This window comes from Prosopis cineraria, unplaced genomic scaffold (assembly GCF_029017545.1).
Source record: "Prosopis cineraria cultivar Desert tree isolate PC_DT_omini unplaced genomic scaffold, ASM2901754v1 PC7, whole genome shotgun sequence".
In the NCBI taxonomy this organism is placed as follows: Eukaryota; Viridiplantae; Streptophyta; class Magnoliopsida; order Fabales; family Fabaceae; genus Prosopis; species Prosopis cineraria.
This window is the reverse complement of record NW_026555338.1, coordinates 17006565-17029323: the sequence shown is the minus strand read 5'-3', so window position 1 is coordinate 17029323 and position 22759 is coordinate 17006565. Positions and strand designations below refer to the sequence as shown.

The window sequence follows — 22759 nt, the reverse complement described above, 5'->3', positions numbered from 1 at the left end:
CTGATTATGGTGACATGAATGTTACTCATTTGGATGTTGCTGATTTCTTTGCCAATCTTAATGGAAGAACTGATTACCTGATTAGGGATGAAAATGTCTAGAAATAAATTTCTTAGATATTAATGTTGTTAAATTTTATAATTAAGTGTCATTTTAATTTTCTTGCATTAGAATAAAGAATTTACTTATAATGTTTTGTTTTATATAATTTACTTATGATGTTGTTGTTTTTCAATGAATAAAGTTTTTTGTATTCCATGTTTTAATTTTATATTTTTATGTTTTTTAATGAAAAATGAGTATTCATCTAATTGGTATCAATGACAATAATGGAGATATGTGTCTTGTTGATAGTGCAACAACTCATACAATACTCAAAAATAGAAATATTTTTCTTCTTTGGTAATGCAAGAAACCAATGTTCAAACTATATTCAGAAGTATAAAGATGATTGATGGCTCTGGAAGAGCTAATATATTGTTTCTTAGAGAAACTAAATTACACATTGATTGTGCATTTTCTTCTACTAAGTCTAGTAGAAATTTATTGAGTTTTAAGGATATTCGCAGAAACGGATACCATATTGAGACAGCAAATGAAGAAAATAAAGAATATTTTACTATCACAAATTTAATTTCTATTAAAAAGTGCACTCTAGAAAAATTACTCACATTTTCCTCTGACTTGTATTACACATTTATTAATACAATTGAAATACATGCTATTGTAAACCAAAAGTTTACAAATGATAATAAATTCAATATTTGACGTGACTGGTTAGGCCATCCTGGGTCAATTATGATGCAAAAGGTAATCGAAAAATCTTGTGAATATTCATTGAAAGGTCAATAAATTTCACAATCCCATGATTTTTCATGTGCTGCATATTCTAAAGGAAAGTTAATTATTCGACCATCACTAACAAAAATGGAAAGTGAGTGTCACATTTCTAAAATGCATACAAGGTGATATTTGGAGGCTTGTACACCCATCATATGGACCATTTAAGTACTTTATTGATTTAATTGAAGCATCAACAAAATGGTTTGCTTGTTATCTTTAACCTGGCATATGTAAGATTGCTTGCTCAACTTATTAGATTAAGAGCAAACTTTTCTAATTGTCCTATTAAGAAAATACGTTTAGATAATGCTAGTGAATTTACTTCACAAGCTTTTAATGAATATTGCATGTCTCTTGGAATTGATGTTGAATATACTGTAGCACATGTTCTTACACAAAATGGACTTGCAGAATAATTGATTAAACGCTTACAATTGATTGCACAACCATTATTTATGTGATTGAATCTCCCAATTTCTACTTGAGGGCATGCAATTTACATGTAGCAGCATTAATTCATATCAAGCCAACAAGTTATCTTAAGAGCTCCCCTTTAGAATTAGTTTTTGGTCAGGAACCTAATATTTTCCATCTAAGAATTTTTGGGTGTGCATTAAGTGTTCCAATTGCTGCACCACAATGTACTAACATGGGTCTTCAAAAAAGGATGGGAATATATGTTAGATATGAATCTTCATCTATAATTAAATATTTAGAAGCATCAACGGGAGATTTATTTACTGCTCGATTTGCTAATTGTCATTTTATTGAATCAATTTTCCAAACATTAGGAAGAGAAAATAAGCAGTTGGAAAAAGAAATTAGTTGGAATGAATTATCATTATCCCATCTTGATCTTCGTACAAAGCAGTGTGACCTAAAAGTTCAAAAGATAATTCATTTACAAAATTTAGAAAATCAATTGCCAGATGCATTTACTAACCCAAAGAAAGTAACTTAATCACATATTCTAGCTGCTAATGCTCCAATTAGAATTAATGTCCTGATTGGACAGCCTGTTATTACAAATGATTCTAAACCACGCATAAAACATGGAAGGCCTATTGGTTCCAAAGATAAAAATCCTTGAAAAAGAAAAAGAGCTAAAAACACAGATGGTCAGATTGAGGATAATCAAGAAGAGTTAGTAACTCACAAAGAGTCACTTGACACTAATAATATTTCAATTTCAAAAGAAACTCAGGTACTTGCAATGTGTAAAAATAATAAGATCTCAGTAAATTATGTTATAAATGGAATACAATGGGACCAGAATGAAGTCAATATTGATGATATTTTTGCATATAATGTAGCACTTGATGTAACAAATAATAATGAGGATCATAAACCAAAGTGCATTAAAAAATGCAAACAAAGAGAGGATTAGCCAAAATGGAAAGATGCAATTGAGGTAGAATTAAAATCACTTGAAAAGCAAAATATTTTTGGACTTGTAGTCCATACACCTGAAGGTATCAAGCCAGTTGGATATAAATGAGTTTTTATGCAAAAAAAAATGAAAATGGTGAAATTGTAAGATATAAGGCATGGCTTGTGGCTCAAAGATTTACACAAAGGCATGAAATTGATTTTTGCTGAAACATACTCACCAATAGTGGATGCAACTACTTTTTAATATTTAAGTAGATTGACAATAAGTGAAGGACTCAATTTGCATCTAATGGATGTTGTTATAGCTTATTTGTATGATTCACTCGATAATGACATTTACATGAAACTCCCTAAAGGATTTAAATTGCCAAAAGTATACAATTCAAGTTCTTGAGAAAATTATTCGACCAAGTTAAATAAATCCTTATATGCATTGAAACAATCAGGGTATATGTGGCATAATCGACTTAGTGAATATATGTTAAAAGAAGGATATAAAAATGATCCAATTTGTCCTTTTATTTTTATGAAAAGATCTAGAAAATAGTTTACTATAATTGCTGTTTATGTTTATGACATGAATATCATTGGAACACCTGAAGAGCTTTCAAAAGCTATAAATTTCTTAAAGAAAGAATTTGAAATGAAAGATTTGAGACGAACAAAATTTTGCCTTGGATTGCAAATGGAATATATGAATAATGAAATTTTTCTATATTAAGAAATTTATATAGGAAAGGTCTTAAAACAATTTTATATGGATAGATCACATTCGTTATGTGTCCTAATAGTTTTAAGATTATTGAAGGTAGATAAAAATTCATTTAGACCTCAAAAATGTGATGAAAAACTACTTGGTCCAAAATTACTAAATCTTAGTGCAATTGGAGCACTAATGTATCTTACTAGTTACACGAGACCTGATATCTCATTTGCTATTAACTTATTAGCAAGATATAGTTCTTCACCAACACGAAGGCATTGCAATGGTGTTAAGCACATTTTTTGTTATTTTAGAGGTACTATGGATATGGGATTATTTTATTCTAAAGCACCTGAAGCTGGCCTTATTGGTTATACAGATGCTAGATTTTTGTTTGATCCTCATGTTGGCAGATCATAGACAGTGTATTTCTTCAAATGTGGTGGTACAACCATTTCATGGTGATCTATGAAACAGACAATATTAGCCACATCATCTAATCATGCAAAAATTCTAGCTGTAAATGAAGCAAGTTGAGAATGTGTGTGGTTAAAATCATTAATCCATTACATATGAGCTACTTGTGGTCTCTCTTCTAATAAAATGATCTCGACGATCATATATAAAGATAATACTGCTTGTATTGCCTTATTGAAAAAAGGTTGTATTAAAGAATATAGAACGAAACATATTTCACCAAATTTTTTTTTTACCCACAATCTTTAAAAGAATGGTGAAATTAATATCCAGCAAATTGATTCCAAAGAAAATCTAGTTGATATGTTCACCAAGTCACTTCCTACTAAAATATTTGAAAAGCTTCTTCATGATCTTGGACTTCACAGACTTAGAGATATCAATTGATGCTATCAAGATAGGGAGTTAATACGCGCTGTACTTTTTTTTCCTTGTTTAAGGTTTTTTCTTGTTGGGTTTTCCTAACAAGGTTTTTAATGAGATAGCATTGAATAGCGTATCAATGAATGATATACTTTTTTCTTTTGCTGGGCTTTTTCCCACAAGATTTTTCCCAGTTGAAGTTTTTAATTAGGCACATTCTTATATTATAGACATCTAAGGGGGAGTTTTATGAATATTACAAGGATAGTGGATGTCCATCTTGATCACATTTTCATCTTGATCTTCTCCCATGAAACTCCCACCATCATGAGAGTTGATTACCTTTTATTTTCTTTTATCATTTGTGTAACTTTTGATATATAAGACCACGCCTACAAATAAGGCATGTAATTTGTATTGAATGACACAATAATTCATAATAAATTATCTCATTCTCTTGTCTCTATTTCTTCTCTCAATATCTTTATTCTCTAGTTGCTTAATTTTATTACATGTACATCGTTTCTATTGTCCTTTTGTTTTGCTTATGTTTTTTGCAGGTTGGCGTTACTGAATGAGGCAATATTTTTCTTTTAAATATTTTTTTATAATTTAATGCATTTGCAATAATAGATTAAATTAAAAATAATTTAATCTTTTAGTTTTGATTTCGGTTTTTTATTTTTCCTTTACAATCTTTTTTGCAAATAACGTGTGTTTCACTTGTAATTTTCCTTTTTTTTTTATGCATGCAATCTGTTATTTGTTAAAAAAATACATCTTCTAAAATTTTATATATTTAAACTTCTAAAACACTCATTTTAAAAAGTTTCAATTGTTGAATAGCATGTAATATTTAACTTCTTTTTTTGAAAAAACAAATTGGTATTATATGTGCATGAGAATAAGTATGGTTATGTTTAGTTAAGTTCAAGCAATAATTATATTTTCTGTTAATAAATATAAATTCTAAAAATTTATATACATTAAACTTATAATACACTGATAATTTCTTCTTTTAAAATATTACAATCATTGAATGGCATGTAATATTTAAAATCTTTTTTGATATAAAAATGGTATTACATGAACATGAAATTAATTATAGTCATATTGATTTTAATTATGGAAATATATATTTTTCTTAAAAAAATGGAACCAAATCCCCTAAAATTGAAATCCTTAATTTCCCGTGAAGTTGATAATATAAATTGGAACTAGTCTTTGCTCCGGGGGGGGGGGGGGGGGGGCGGGGAATTGGAACTAGTCATATGATTCATCTTTTGGAGTATCTAGAATGTAAGATTTGAATGTTGCATCTTTTTTCCCATTTTTAATTATATTTTAATTTTAACACTTTTTTATTTTAAATGAAGCAAAATACAAAATAATATCAATCTTGACACTTGTAGCTAATTAACTGTAGTGGTACACTGAGTCCAGACACAAATATAATTTTGTGGGGAAAATAAGTGAATGACTTTGAGACGGCTTGACGTTCGGCAAGTCTGATAGCAGCCATCGCCTCTTACAAGTAATTTCTATTTGAAAAGGGAATATTAGAGCAAAATATAATAGGGACTTGGACAAACTTAAAAACCATGTCTGATATTCATGCATGGGGGGTTGAATGTTCTTTTAAGTAATAAGCACGACAATCAACGCATTTATTAGAATAAAATGGAAATTGCCCCATATAATATTCCATATTTTTTTTCTTTAAATTATCATTCTAGGAAGGTTTCGGAACATAAATTTTTTTTTGTGCAATAATCCCTTTCAACAATTAAAGACGGCACAGTATTGTCGTTATTGTTAAGAAAAATTAACTTTAATTGTTAGTTGAGTAGAAAATTATGGAATAAGATCTCAAAAATTACAAAAAAAAAAGACCCAAAAAATTATAAATAATTACCTTATAAGAAAATCACTGTAGATTAAGTATCCTATATGACAAATAAATTCTAAAAAACTAATGTTATTTTAATCCAAATAAAAGACCAAGATACCATTTTAACTAGTTATTATGATAGGCGACCTAGTGATTATAAGATCACAATTACTGGTAAGTAACTTAAAATATTATATTTGTAATAATAATATCTTATTAAAATGTTAGTAATTTAATAAATAATAATTTATTTAGTATTTAGGGTTTTGAAGGAGAACTTATAAATAATGTTGGTTGCTGATTTATAATTTATTACACTATTTTAATTTACAATTCAGCTAGTGTGAAAAACACATTCATCTATAAATTATGGATACACTAGTTGAGATGTTAATATTCCAAAGACAATTTATAAATTTTTGAGGAATATTTATAAATAATATATTTAAATTATTTAATATTTAAGTATTAATATTTAAAAGAGATTATTAAAACAAGTATAGTATATTTTTTAAGTTCTTTCTGTGATAAACTTGAGTCATAAGGTACTAACCCATAACATAAAGTAATCAAAACCAATAATCAACAATTACTTAAATGTCAATCAAATAAATGTTCAGAATTACTTTTGAATTGACACGATACTATGACTTTTTTGGGTCATGAAATTACCGATGTTATCAATAAAAGTGATCCCACAATCACTTAGTAGCGTGTCAACGTGGATGGTCAAAAATGATATTTTAGTCTGAATTTACACATGAAAATGACTCTTGTCTCTTGGTATTTATTTATAATATAAGAAACTTAATTGGTATTAGTTTTTTATAAGATGCTTTTTGTAATTTTTCTGGGTCATTTTCTATAATTTTTCAAGCCATTTTCTTTTTTTTTCCTGGTCAATTAATGGTCAAAGTTAATTTTCATTAATGATAAGGACAATATTGCACCCTTTTCAATTGTTGAAACGAAATATTGTAAAAAAAAATAGTTTAAGGTCCCATATGATCTAGTAGCTAGCTACAGTTTAAGGATAAAATTTCCCATTAACCCTAACCTTAATATATGTTATATAAGTTTGAACAATATTATAGAAAATATTTATATACTTTTTATGTTATACCGTTCTCATTACTTACATACTTTATGGTTGGCCTATTTCAAACTATGGACTGTCTATGGTTAAAGATTTTCTATTATAGTAAACTTTCTTATTGGGTTATTTCTATTTTTGCATATCACTATCTGATGAGGTTAGATTGAAATATTGTTAAGTCTAATTAGGGGTAGCTCTTCTAAAGATTTTAATTTAATTTTTTTTTTACATTCATGCAAACTCGAACTCAAGATTTCGTACTTAAACAGTCATGTAACTCCTTCCACTAAGACCAATACCTATTGATTATTAGTTTATTTCTTTATTATTAGGGTAGGGTTAATTAAGTTTAGTATTAGAGGACATTTCAAAATCCCATAAGACTAGTTTACCGACTTTTTGATTCAATATATTCATACATTGCAATTTTGGCCATTTACTTTTTTTACATAAACTCAATTTTTATCTATAAAACTTAGTCTCTTACTTTTTTCTTTAATTAAGTATTAATCTTGAGTTTTGATTTTCTTGATTTTATTTTTTTTAAACTATTTTCTGTGCATATAATAACGTGTTTAACAACTTCTAAAAATTTGTGTTGAAAACTTATAATACACTCATAACTTCTTTTTTCTTTTGAAAAAAAGTACAATTATTGAATGACATAGAATATTTAAATTCATTTTACTATATAAAAATGGTATTAAATGAACATGAAATTAACTATATTTATTTTTATTTTAATTCTAGCAACAGGTATCTTTTCCTAAAAAAATTATAAGTGCATCTTTTGTTAAGGAAAAATAAAAGAATATTTTCTCAATAGAAAATAATTACGGTTGCAAATTTCTTGCTAGGTCTATGGTCAAAATAGGAGAATATTTTACTAACTAATGGAATGGAAATAATTGCAAATGCTTGAACTTTCTAACCTTAAAGCACGTAAGTTGTTGAAATTCAAAATTGGAATTGGTCTTACATGATTTGGCTACATGCATGTAAACTTAGTGGAGACTATATTTATTTATAACAATATTTTACAAAAATTTTATAACTGCATATAAATTAAATAATTATAATAATCATTTGTAAATTTCACAGCCATATTATATCAATTGATATGATTGTGGACGTTACTGTCACCCACAAAGTTTTATTTTCATTTTAATTATATATACGTGATATGTAATTCGTATTATTTAATTTGGGCTTAACTATTTATTCAACCTGTTATCTCGTACCTCTATCTTTCAGTTTACACAAATATATTTTTATTCGCACATGGTGCTTTACCCTTGTGGCAAAGTAATCCCTTTGAATGGGGTGATCCCATAAGACTAGTTTAGCCAGTTTTTAATTCAATATATACATATATATTGTACTTTTTATTCAATAATAACTCTATCATGCTGATTAGATAGACTCAATTTCTATCTAATTAAAACATTAAAACATTTGAGTTTTACAATTCAAAATTGGAACTGGTCTTACATGATTTAGCTACATGCAGGTATAACTAGTTGGAGACCGTATTTATTTATAACAATATTTTACAAAAAATTTATAACTTCATCTAAATTTAATAATAAGAATCATTCAAAAATTTGTTGAATCCTAGTTTTGATAATTACAAAATAAAATGAGTTTGTGTTTTACAAGTTTACTATTTGAGAAATAATGGTTTGTATAGGAATTGGGGTCTAGCTCTTTATGTTATATTTTGACTCTTGTGTCTTATTCCCAAATAGGCACTCTTATTTCCAAATAAGTGCCTCATTCCCAAATAACCAAGAAACACATAAGAGAAGTTTGTGTTTTATGGGTTTAATATTTAAGAATTAATAGTTTGTATGGGAATTGGAGTCTGGCTCTTTGTGTTATATTTTGACTCTCTGTCTTATTCCCAACTAGGAAGAAATAAATGTCTTATTCCCAAATAACCAAGAAACACATACTCACTTCCCATATCCTCTCATATGATGTTTTTCTCTAAAAATTAAGCATTAGACTTAATCTTTTTTCCTTAAGGACCACTTGTATTACTGAAAAGGTACATCAATTGATCTTAGAATCAAAAATTCAAAATCTGAGAGCCATTGTATTTTTGCTGTGAAGTTGTTCTTATTCCAGAATAGCTTATTCCTAAATGTGGTCTCTGATTCCCAAGTATCAACTTTTTCGCTTATTTGGAAATAGCTATCTTTTTTCAAGAAGAATGGGTCTTTTCTTCTAAGCTATTCTTGATACCTTTTTCATAACATTATATTTTAGAATAGCTTGTTTAGAAATAGCCTATTCAGAAATAGCTTATTTAGGAATAGCTTTCCTTATTCTCAAATAAAGACTTTTAGATCAATGTGTGCATAAACTTCTTCCAATATTAGTTCATTACTTTGAAATAGTCATCTTAGCTTCCTCATTGAAGTTGTTCTTCACTGTTTCAAAATAAGTGAGCTTATTTTGAAATAAACATGATGTTTCATGCTCTGCTTTTCGCATGAATAACAAGGGAACTTCGATATTTATTCTAATCCCTTTCCTTTTACCTTTTGACAGTTGTGTTAGTTATGTAATCTTCCTAAAATCATTCTAAATGCAACTTTAGGTTAGATTAAACACTTATTTATCTTATCCCAAAATTCTTATTCCTAAATAGCTTCATTCTTTCAAAAAAGTCTCTCATCTATCTTGTCAAAACATTTAATGCAAAGAGACATTACTTTCCTTATTTGTTGTGAGAGAGGAAACTCCACCATAAAGCATTGTTCCATTGCCAGAAGATGATAACTCTAACAGCTATATTTATGAGTCTAATGAATCATTTTGAAGCCCAACTATAAATTGAAGCATTTATGAAGACGTGAATCCGAACACACTAGAATGAACAACACAAGCTATTACATTATTGTTTTGCCAACTTTCTGAGTTTGTATTCATTATAAGTAAGCTTCATTGATTATATATCAACTCTTAGAGTATTTGATAGAGTAGTTCATTCTTAAATTTACTTTGTTCATCTCTATTTTTCATTCTTGAAACAGAGGATCTTAAACTTGAAGAGTTTAAGAGGGATAAATCATTACCAATGTAAGGGGAGAGTAGTTCAGACTTTTGTGTAAGTTTGAGATTATACTGAGACTGCCAAGAGCTAGAATTAATCATGGTGAAGTTAGTGGAGAAAATCTCAAGTGATAATTAGGGACTTGATGTAGGCTCAACTGATTGGAGTTAAATAGGAATAAACAATATGTGCAAGCTTCTCTTCTTTACTCTCTAGTATGTTTGGTGATATTATTCTAAACTCATCTCTCTTATTTTATTATTAGCCACAATTTTTTAAAGCCCAATTCATCCCCCTCTTGAGTGGACTTTCTAAATTAAATAGCCATAATATGCTATAGATAGGGATTGAATTTTTTGTTGTTGTGAAATTTCTGAGAGTTATATGACTTGGAGCATGTATACAGTCTGAGAGAGGCATACATACAATGTCTGAGAGAGGCATACATACAATGTGGTTGAGGACGTTAGTGTCACCCACAAAGGTTTTGTTTTCATTTCAATTATATTATAATACTTAGTATGTAATTTGTGTAATTTAATCTGGGCTGCAATCTATTCAACCTTTTGCCTCATTTTTTTTATCTTTTCATTCTACACAAAATATATCTCTATTAACTAGCATATAATATATTTTGCACTTTTAGTCAATTATAACTACATTATCCTAATTACATAAACTCAATTTCTGTCTTCAAACTCAGTCCCTTGCTTCCTTTTAAGAATTAATCCTTTAATTTTAATTAATAAATGAATTTTGATCTTGTTTTTCTCTTTTCACTATTATCTTCTGTTCTTTTTTCTGTTCTTTTCTCCTCTCTCTGTGTTTTTTTTTTTTTTTTGCCAACACTACTATCTTCTGTTCATATAAAGTATCTTTCACTTATTATTACCTTTATTTTATCTGCATGTGGTCCATTTTTTATTAAAAAGTACAATATCTAAAAATTTATACATATAAAAACTAAAAAAGCACTCATAACTTCTTTTTATTGAAAAGTGACAATTGTTGAATATAATATAATATTTAACTTCAATTTTTCAAACAAAATTTTGGTATTATATGAACATGAAATTAATTATTGAAATACTATTTAAATTCTAGCAACAAATATTTTTCCCAAAAAAATAATATTAGAGAGATCGCCTTTTTGAAATAATTAGAACTACATTTTCTCAAAGAGAAATTAATTATGGTTGCAAAATTCTTGATGAATTGACGTTCAAATTAAATAGAAGGACATTTTACTTACCAAATGAATGAAATAAAATGTATGTTTTTTAAACTTCCAAATAAAATGAATGAAATACAATTGTTCACGAAAAAAAATTTGAAATAAGGTATATAAATTTTGCAATTTTACACCCCCACATGTGAGACTATTATTATCAATGGCAGTTTTACAAGTATCTCAAGGATGCTTTTGACATATTTATTTAATGCTATGCATATCTCAGAACTCAAACTCAAAATTATAAGACATTGTTAGTTTGCAATGTGTAATTAATAAGATTTTTTTTTTAAATCTACTTAATAAATAAATCATGCTCAATACTTCACTTTTAAGTGAAACAACATATTAAATAAGAGCAAACATGGAAAGATAATTGTATTTTAAAAAAATAATTAATTTATTGGGAGAGTAATTATATTTTTATATTCCTTTAACGGAGGAGCAATATTAATCTTGCCACATGTAGCATTTGACTAACTGTAGTAGCCACTAAATCAAAACACGATAAATATAATTAGGCGGGGAAAGTGAATGAGGTTGACAGGTCTGATGGCAGCCACCCTCTCTTCCAAACAATTTCTAATTGAAAAGGGAATATTAGAATTAAGTATAATAAGGACTTATACAAACCTGAAAATTTGAGATCAAATATTTTGCTTTCTTGAGTTTAAGATTACTGTTTCATTAAACACGTCAATCAAAACATTTATTGGAATAAAAAGGGAATTGCTTCTTACAATATTATACAATATTTATTGATGTAAGTTTTTTAAAATATTATATTTGTTTTAATAATATCTTATCAAAATGTTATTACTTTAATAAATAATAATTTAAATATTATTATTATTTATAGATCTTCCAAAACAATATTCAAGTCAACTTTTCAAATGTATCAATTTTCCAAAAATTACAACTTGACTAACCTACCTGTGATTTAAAAGTGAATGTACTAGTCATAAATTTTTGGAGGATGCATAAATGTTGGATGAAGATTTATAATTTATCACAGTATTTTTATGTACAACTCAACTAGTGTGAAAAACACATTCATCTATAAATCTTGGATACATTAGTCGTGATGTTAATTTTCAAAGGAGGAATTATAAATTTTGGAGTCATATTTTTAAATAATAATATTTAAATTAATTAAAATTTAATTATTAAATTTTAAAATATAATTATTAAATTTTTTTTGTAATTTTATTCTTTAGAATTATAATTATTTTTTGTAATCAATAAATATTTAAATGAAGAATTATTTATTGTTATTATATAATATATAACATAATGATCTTTATTATTATCATGATTATCATCGTAATTATTATTATTATTATTATTTACCCTTACAATAATTACCATATTAATTATTATTGTTGTGTTTAATTACTTACCATAATAAAAATATTTAGTTATTGTAGTAGTATTATTTTTTCTTATAAAATACTTATTTTAATTTCTCTAGGTCTATTTCCACAATATTTAAAATTATTTTCAATAATTTTCCAATTAACTATCAATGTTAACTTTTGTTAAAGTTAAATGGAATATTGTATCTTTTTCAATTATTGAACGGAAGCATTACACCCAAAAAGTGCAAGGTCCCCAACGCTTGTGGACTTAATAGTTTTAGTACAAAATTACTAATTAATCCTAATCTTAATTAGATATGTAGTTATATAGAGGTATAATAATAATAATATATAATTAAGTATATAAACTATCATATACAGTATCTAATATAATAAATATACATATAATCTTAGAAATATTCTATTATTATTTAGAGAGGAATATGAAACATACAGAAATATTATATTATAATACACACACATGAAATTATATACTCCTTCTGTCCCAAATTATAAGACACTTTTAGACAAAATCTCATATGCTAATAAATTTCATTAAATATATCCAAAAACTGTATATTTTCAAAATAAAAATATAAACTTTCAAAAACACTCATAATTTAATATATTAAAAAGAGAATGGACGTAAATTAATTATAAAGAGATAAAGGGTAATATTGAAATTGGTGTATTTAATGAAACCTTAATTTACTCACATGTTTTATATTTTGGGATGAAGAAACTTCTTTAAAAGTGCCTTATAATTAGAATGGAGGGAGTAATTACATATTATATAAGTTTGATTTATGAAACCGCCACCCACCACCCCTTGTGGTTATAAATAGTGGTCATCTATCGCCAAAGCCATACTCATTTCGAAGAGGATTGCTCCAAAAACGTCCCAACAAGAAGCACACACATCAATGGCTTCTCAATCCACCAATATGTATCACCAAGCCACCACTCTCTTCCTTGTTTTCCTTATTCAACTCTCCATCTGAATAATTCTCACTTCATCCGTCATAAGATCTTTCAATATGGTAATCTAAGCTTCATCTTGCTGTCTTTTTAAGTCTACAGCTATGCGTGTATCTTCCTCTGCAAGTAAATAAAAGCTTACATATATTGTTATTGTTTATGTCATTATAGGGGTTTTGCCGCCATTGAAGGCTAGAGTCACAGTTTCAGAGAGAAACTCTGATTTCAGAGCAAGAAGCAGCAGTATAAGATCGGAACTAATATCTTCGGAAGATGAAGGTTCGACGCTCCCAACATATAATTGGACTAAGGAAGAAGATGAAAAAGCTTTGGAGGTAATATCTCAATGCCATGCAACTTCTTATACATAATTGGACTATCTAGGATTCTAAACCGTTTTTGGCAGAGTGTTCCCCTTCAACTTTTCAAAACAATGCAATATTCCTCCTACTCTTAACAGTTATTTTTGACAGTCATTTGAGCACAAAATTACCCAAAAGAACCCAAAAAATTACAGAAAAGATCAAGGTCCTTTTCTGTAATTTTATGAGTTCTTAGTTGTATTCTTTGTCCTTTTCTGTAATTTTTTTAATTTTCTAACAACTAATGGTCAAAATTAACTTTTGTTACCAGTAGAGCTGACATTGCTTTCAAAAGTTGAAGGGAAGCATTGCATCACAGAATAGTTTAGGAGCTATTTGGTTGCTGGAAATGATAGGAATATATATATTAAAAAAATAAGAACAAAAATAAACTAAATTATCCTCCCCTCCTATTAAACATGAAAAAACTTAATACCACATATCTCAAATGTGAAAATCACCACACCCATCATAAATCTAAAGAATCATGACTCCCATCCTCATAAACTGATTTACAATCGCTTCATGAACATGATTGCTTATCTCTTCTCCACATCTTGATCATTATCTTTTTATCTTTATTTTTTTTTTAATATGTTCCATTCCATTTCTTTCCAACAAGCAAATGGGCCTTTAGGTTCTAGATTTAGACGCTCTTGAATCTATAGTTTAAAGATCAAAATGCACTTTAGCCCATATATATATGTATGTATGTATGTATACATGGTGAGTTTGATGTCATATATATTGTTTTGATTTGGAAAAAGGATTCTGTAATGAATGAGGAGATCAAAAGGAGAGTGGATGCCATCAGATTGGACTTAGAGTCAAATGAAGGAGAGAAGATGATATCAACCTCAGCTTATCCCACAGCAATGGTAGCTCTGATTGAAGATGTGAATGGAAGTGGGTCCCCTCAGTTTCCAGAATCTCTTCAGTGGATAATAGACAATCAGCCTCCTGATGGTTCATGGGGAGATCCTCATATATTTGTGGCTTATGATAGGCTTATTTGCACCTTAGCTTCTGTTATTGCTTTAACACGCTACAACGTTCATCCTGAAAAAGTAGAGAGAGGTAATCACACACTGAAATTATATTATATTGTATTTGTGACCCCTCATAGGATTAAATTAAAGTAACTATATATGTCTACTTGTTATAATTGGACATAGGGCTACAATACTTCAGAGAGCATCTAAACACACTGGAAACGGAGAACAAAGAGCACATGACATGTGGGTTTGAAGTCATTCTGCCGTCACTTCTCCAATTGGCAAAGAGTTTCAACATTGATGTGCCCAACGACTTCCCTGCCCTCCAAGAAATATCGGCAAGGAAAGATGCCAAGCTCAAAAGGTACTTTAACATTATTTATTTCATTGTCCTTGAACTATTGACTATGTTATAACCCAATCCCTAAACTTTGACTCTTGGTCCTTATAGCTTTGACTTAATTATAATTCAGCTCCTGAACTCTAACATGGTACAACATAGTCTCTATAGTTTTAACCATTTAAAATATTGGTTCTTATATTTTATAAAGAATAAAATTATTTTGAACCTTAGGGACTAAATTTTTTAATATTTATAAGGATTAAATTTCAAAATAATTTTAATCTTTATAAAATATAGAGACCAATATTTTAAATGGTTAAAATTATAGTGATTGAATTGCATCAAGTCAAAGTTTGGGAACTGAGTTATAACCTAGTTAAAACTATAAAGATTAAATTACAATGAGTCGAAGTTCAAAGATTTATAAAGATTAAATTTCAAAATAATTTTAATCTTTATAAAATATAGGGACCAATATTTTAAATGATTAAAATTATAGTGATTGAGTTGCATGAAACCAAAGTTTGGGGACCGAGTTATAACCTAGTTAAAACTATAAAAATTAAATTATAATGAGTCAAAGTTCAAAGATTGAGTTATAATATAATTGAGTCAAAAGTAGAAGGATCAAATAATTCATTTTTCCTTTATTTCTTTGACATGCATTTTGTTTTGGCTGATTTATGATGGGAAAATTAAAAGGGTACCGATGGAGCTGTTGCAGAGTGTGCCAACATCATTGTTGTTCAGCTTGGAAGCAATACCAGGGCTTCAATGGCAAAAGCTTTAGAGAGTGAGAAGCAAAGATGACTCTTACTTGTTCTGTCCCTCTTCCACTGCTTTTGCTTTCAATCAAAGCAAGGACCTCCAGTGCCTCAATTACTTAAACAACGTGGCTCAGAACTTTAATGGCGGAGGTATATATACAGATAAATGTCCTTCAATTTTATGATTATGATTTCACATTGAACAGAATTATTTTAATCTAACTCACTAAACTTCTCTGAAATTTTAGTCCCAGAACTCTATCCCATAGATATTTTCGAGCAGTTATGGATTGTTGATCGCTTGGAGCGCTTAGGAATTGCCAGATATTTTCAATTGAAGATTAAAGAGATTCTAGAGTATATTTATAGGTATAGCTGTCTTCTCCTAGGTTATCATCCTTCTTCATTATAGTTGAATTGTCAAAGTCAAATAACTAAAACAATGATGTTTTTAACCAAAATCAATAAAACCTTAAAACTCATTAACTCTCTAAAAATTTAATGAGTTTTTAACTTTACCATTATTAAATATATATACTTTAATAACGTACTCCATTTATCTCAAATTCTAAGACACTTTTGGGAGAGCTTTGGCATGACAAAATATAAGATATTTTGAAAAATTAAGGTTTATTCTAATATAATTTCTGTCCTTTTTCTTTTTAATATATTAAATGAACAATATTTTTAAAAGTTTATATGTTTTATCTTATAATTTGGGACAGATGGAGTACCATCTCTTAAAAACATTTAACAGCGGGTAATATGGGAAATTATTATAAAAAATTAATGATAAGACTTACAAATAGGACAAAAAAATATTTCTCTCTCTACTTTATAAATAAGACAAGTGAGAATATATTATACTGTATTTTAATAACTTAATGTAGCTGGAGTTAAATTTAATGTCAAAATATTTAGAAGGTAAGAGATTATTGTGATCAGGTTATTAGTTTACTACTACTTGTTACAACTGGAAGTAAAAATTGTGCGAATAAGAGTGATTTGTCCAGAAGTTAATAGAGTGAAAGGAACCATCTTTCATAACACTATTTTTTATTGGATTTTTGTATCAGAAATTGGAATGAGAGAGGTCTTGGATGGACAAGATATTCAGATTTGCCAGACCTTGAGGATACAGCAATGGGATTCAGACTACTCAGATTGAATGGCTATGATGCTTCCCCTAGTAAGTAAAATGTTATACGTTCATATAAATAGTACAGCTACAAATAGATATATAGTACTTTGTAATTAAATTAATTTTCAAGAAAAATATAAATTAATGCAGTCGGTATCGTATTTGATAGGCGTATTTAAAAATTTTGAGAAAGATGGAGAGTTCTTCTGCTATCCTGGTCAATCAGATGAAGGAGCAACAGTGATATTCAATTTTTACAGAGCAACTCAAGTTCAATTCCCAGGAGAGATGATTCTTGATGAAGGCAAGAACTTTGCAATTAATTTCTTGTCGAGAAAACAAGCTACTAATCAAATCCTTGATAAATGGATCATATCCAAGGATCTGTCTGGCGAGGTATGTATATTTTATTTCAATATTCAAGTTTATTTTTTTATTTGTATTTTAAATACAACCTTAGTTTGATTTTGTATTTTTTTTATTAATTTTCCTAAACAAAAATAACAGGTAAGCTATGCGTTGGATTTTCCATGGTATGCAAGCTTGCCTCGTGTAGAGACTAGATTTTACTTAGAACAATATGGTGGTGGAGATGATGTCTGGATTTCCAAGAGCCTTTACAGGTAACTGAAGTCTCAATAAGATATTCAGATTTTGCTCTAATATATATATGTACACAAAATATTATATTGAACTCAAATAATTCTTTTCTTCTTCTGTTTTTGACAGGCTGCACAGAGTAAACAATAATAATAATCTTGAACTTGGAAAATTAGACTATAACATGTGTCAACACTTGCATCGTAGGGAATGGAAAAGAATCCAAGAGTAAGGAAAAGCCTAAATCTCTTTTTCCCTATTTAATTCGCTTCAAAGATAATCTGAGAACTTAACAAGAAAGAAACTTGAAAGAAAAATAAATCACGTCCAAAGATCCCCTAATTAATGTTTTAGGAAATGACAATTAAAGAGCAAGATCTTTTATGCTTCTTTGGAAAATACTAAGGATCAGAATGCCCCATGCTCATCAGAAATAGACAATAACTTTTCAAAACCAAAAACGCAATTGTGAAAATTAGAAACTCATTTTTCAAAGAGTAAACTTTCATCATTTACTTTTTTGCCAAAAAAATAATTTTCATTATTTACAACTACTGCATTTTTTTTATTTTCCATTAAATTTATGCATTTTAGAACACAAATAATACAAGAATATGAGAAAGAGGATTTGGATAATTTAAGATTGAAGTTATGGCATTTACAACAGAGTCTCCAATTTTTACATTGACATTGGCCCTTAATTGTTATTTCTTTAATAAGAGGTCTTCAAGTGTAATGACTTTTCCACCAAGATCCTTCATTCTCATTTTCTCATTCTATTAGTAACGATCCGATTAGATCAAAATTGATAATTGATAACATTTTATTATATATGATGGATTTTATAGGTGGTACTCAGAATCGGGACTAGAAAGTTTAGGATTGAGTAAAGAAAGGCTTCTTTTGGCTTACTTTTTGGCTGTAGCCAACATATTCGAGCTTGAGAGATCACAGGAACGGTTTGCATGCGTCAAAACTTCTACTCTTATTCACACACTTACGTCCACATATCATGACCAATACCAAAGAAAAGCCTTTGTGCGTGATTTCAATAACGTCAGTAGCTCCTTAAATGAACGGTAATTACACTTCTCAGAGAGTGGTAATTATCTCTTAAATTTTAACTTTAATTAAAACTATTACTTAATTATAAGCATTGTTATTGCAGATGGCTGAATAAAAATAGAAGTGGAGAAGGGTTATTGGGGACTTTAACAGAAACTTTGCATTGCTTCTCTCAGAGCTCACCAGCGGCAAGTTTTGATATTCTTCATGATATGGTTAGTCTCTCTAGTTACAAAGCTTACTTTCATGAACTTTTAATAAGGAACAAGAACATGAGTCCCATATTGAGAAGCTTCAAAAGTCAAGTAGGGTTTATAAATATAAGAGACTCTTCTACACTTGTTAGTCTTTTGAAATGTGTTCTTTTTTTAAACTTGTGCTCATAACATTGGTGTTTTCATTAATTGATCAATGTCATGGATTAGAAGGGATTATCAACAAATAATGATGGGCCTAGAAAAATTTAGAAATGGGGACAACATTTATGTCAAATATAAATATAAATATTTTTAAAAAATATAATTCTAGATGTTAATTAAAGTAATATATAAATAAATTATATGAGAAGTTTAAAAATATATCTTAATTTCATTTAATAAATACAAGAGTAAACAATATTTTCAAACATGTATACTTGATAATTTTAAAGAAAATGTGGGACAATTGATTTTTTATGGGGGCGGGAATAGCAATTTTAAAGGTGCAAAGTGTAATTTTGACTAAAAAGTAAGTGTAATTTTTGCATATTTCATGGTTTCAATTGCCTCTCTCTCTAATGTGGGTTTGTCCCTGTCCATGGAGGGTTATGACCAGTGGATGCCCAGTGAAGTATCATGGATTGGAGCCATTGGGGATGTTCCTTCTTAAAAGGAGTGTCATTGTCATAAGTCTCTATTAAAGTAACTCCTCTACCCAACATGCTAGTTTTTTGGGATGCGCTCTTTTTGGACTTATGCTCATAAAATAATAGTAAAACCAATATTAAGTAATTTCATTCAGCATTATGATGATCTATGAATGCTTGCAGTGGAAGAAGTGGCTATTGGGATGGCAAAGCGAAGGAGATAAGTGGGAAGGAGAAGCTGAGCTGTTGGTGAACATGATTAATATTAATGGCGGCTGCCAACTTTCTAATGACTTAAAGATCAATCCTCAGTACGAGAGGCTCCTTCAACTCTGTAATCAATTATGCCACCAATTACGTTCTCTCCAAAGCACCAAGGTGATTATTACTTAATGACCAACTTCAAATAAGCATCATTGATAAATGAGATTATTTTTTATATCTTCTTAATTAATGATAATGTATGGATGATACAGTTCACTTATACTTATTTATCTGGTTTTAAAATTATAATCAGGAAAACAAGAATAATGGAAGCCACATGGCCAACACAAGTGTCAGCTCCAATTCAGAAATAGGGGTGAAAATGCAAGAGCTGGTGCAATTGGTGCTCTCTTCTAATGGCATGGATCTCAACATGAAGAAGACATTCCTCAATGTGACCAAGGGTTTTTACTACGCTGCTCACACTGATCCAGACACTGTCAACTCTCACATTGAAAAAGTCCTATTTGAGAAAGTCATATAATCTTCAGAACTGCTGCTTGAATAACTTTTCATTGTGTCTTCATGCATGTCATCTCCATCTATATATTTGAAATTTATATTTACTTTTCTAAAATAACTTTATCTGATGTAGAACGTTCTATGTCAATTCAATTGTACACTCATATTTGAACATTCTTCCACAAATTAATTTTGTGGTTGAGTAAAAAGGCTGGGGAAGTGAGGAGTGTCATTGGGTTCACCTTGAATTTCTTTCGTTGGTTCCACAGGACAAGCTTCCAATAATAAAATGTTACTTTTTTTTTTTACAAAATACATTTTATTGTATCTTATAAGTTATATATATATATATATATATATTGTCATGTTTGTGAACTATGAAGCCTAGACTTATTTATCAATACGAATACAAATGGCTAACACTTCTGGTTCGTTTACACCTATAAGAAAGGTCGGGCTTATATTCAAGTTTACTCTATTTTAATTGAATAAACTTGATTCTTTGCCGTTTCTATTCTTGCTGATCAATAATAATAATAAAAAAAAAAAGAATAAACTTGATCGTGCGAAATCTTCACTCATTTAAGGTTCCCGCTAAAAGCTCCACGTACTCATTTAAAATGTTAATGAGAACTTGGTAGGCACAAAATCTATTTATAGCTACAACTTAATTTGTAAGTACATGAACTGTATCAAGTAAGAAGATGATAAGTAAAGTATCTTCTAACGAAACTTGGTATTGAATATTATTTTTTTTATAATACAATTATAAAATTTATTTGAATTATTTGTTTAACATGTAGATCAAATTTTAAACCCGCCTTGTTTGATGCAAGTACGGTTTAATGCGAATAATTAATTATTATATTAATTAATGAATAAAAATTCACTTGATCATTGATGATCATCTTCTAAGGTAAGCTAATTATTATATTTCAAATTGTAATATTTTTTTATAAAATAAGAAAATCAAAACAGACTGTCAATCAGGATATGGATCCAAAACGAACCACATCTAGAAGAGACTCAATAAATTAACCTGTTTCAAAATAAAAAAAACTTATTTAACATATATGCAGGACGGACCTTTTTATAGTTTTTAAAGATTTGAATATGATGATATCTCATTTCATAAAATTCATTTAGACTTTTTATTAGCAATATGCTCTTTTCCATGCTACCTCTATCCTAAATTATAAGACACTTTTGAATAGATCAATATCCTAAAATATTAGACAATTTGACAAAAATAAATATTAACGATGCTTTTTCAATATTATCCTTCCTGTTATATTCTCTCTCCACAACATTCTTTTATAAATGAAGTATTAAATGAAAGAAATATAATTTTTAAAAGTTTATATTTTTGTTTTTAAAAATAAAGTTGTAAAGTATATTTAATGAGCTTTATTGATATGCATAATTTTGTCTAAAAATTTATCATAAATAGGAATGGAGGAAGTAAGTAAAAAAAAACATATATTATAAAAACAAACATCTTCCATCATATTTCCCAAGCCTTTTTCTTTAATGATATTTATAGTTGCAAATCATGATGTTGAGGAATGCGCTTGTGTGTTTAGAAGTAACCTCTCTAGCTGAATGAAATCATTAGGATTAAATCTTGATTCCAATATACAGAATCAACATAAAAGAGTTCATCTTCATTTATAAGAAGTATCTTATGTGTACTAGTGAGCAAATATAGTCAAATTAGGTATTTTCTTAACAAGCCTATATACGCAATTGCCTCCTCAATAATTTTGTTTTTAGATCCTGAATTTTGTTGACATTGCTTTGTGCTTATTAATTATTAATCACACGAAAGAACAATAAATTAACTAGGAGGTGTCTTTGACACGGAAGGATACCTAATTAGAGGTAAATTCCAATATATTAGATTTATATAATGTGCATGTGTGAGTGTGTCAATGTAATTTACATTTTTTGGGTGATGTAATTTATGTTTTTATATAATATATTTGTTGATATCAATCATAGAAAAAATCAAACATCCTTAAAGTCATGGGTTGGAAAATTTTATTGTGGGAATATTTCTAAACCTGGTTTTAACTTTCATAATTCCAATTTTGTCAAAAGAAATTGTATATTTTAGTTAGCTTTCCTTCACACAACCTACCTATTTTGAAAAATTCGATTTTCTTGTGAAGAATTGAATGCCATCAAAATTATGCGCAAATAGAAAAGAAAGTGTTCAAAATTGAGTTGTCTTGTACATGCATGTTACTTGGCTTCGTGTGGAAATTATTTTAAGCTTCTTTTCCAAAATAATAATACATAATCCATTTCGCTGTTGACTTTCATTTGTAGTGCAACATTTGAGCTCCATTTTGTATATCTATAATTATAACAACTTTTTATGCCGTTATAAAAATCAATAGTAGAGAATAATGTGCTCAAGTTAGAAATATCAACAGTATTAATTATTATTCATAAATCACAGATCTTAAATATTTGGACAGTTTGGCCAATCGGCATATACTTTCTTAATGGCAACTGATG

At 28.5% G+C, this 22759-nt stretch overlaps 1 protein-coding gene across 1 annotated transcript; it reads left to right on the top strand.

The window, feature by feature from the left end:
• The first annotated feature begins 14531 nt into the window (after positions 1-14531).
• Positions 14532-20342, top strand: LOC129316523 ((-)-kolavenyl diphosphate synthase TPS28, chloroplastic-like). Its single transcript, XM_054960945.1, is given in 12 exon segments — positions 14532-14832; positions 14931-15114; positions 15796-16010; positions 16109-16229; positions 16937-17049; positions 17171-17397; positions 17509-17624; positions 17731-17829; positions 18450-18680; positions 18770-18881; positions 19694-19888; positions 20028-20342. Coding segments are annotated over 12 exon segments (2145 nt in total). The 3' UTR covers positions 20259-20342.
• The last annotated feature ends 2417 nt before the right edge of the window (positions 20343-22759 follow it).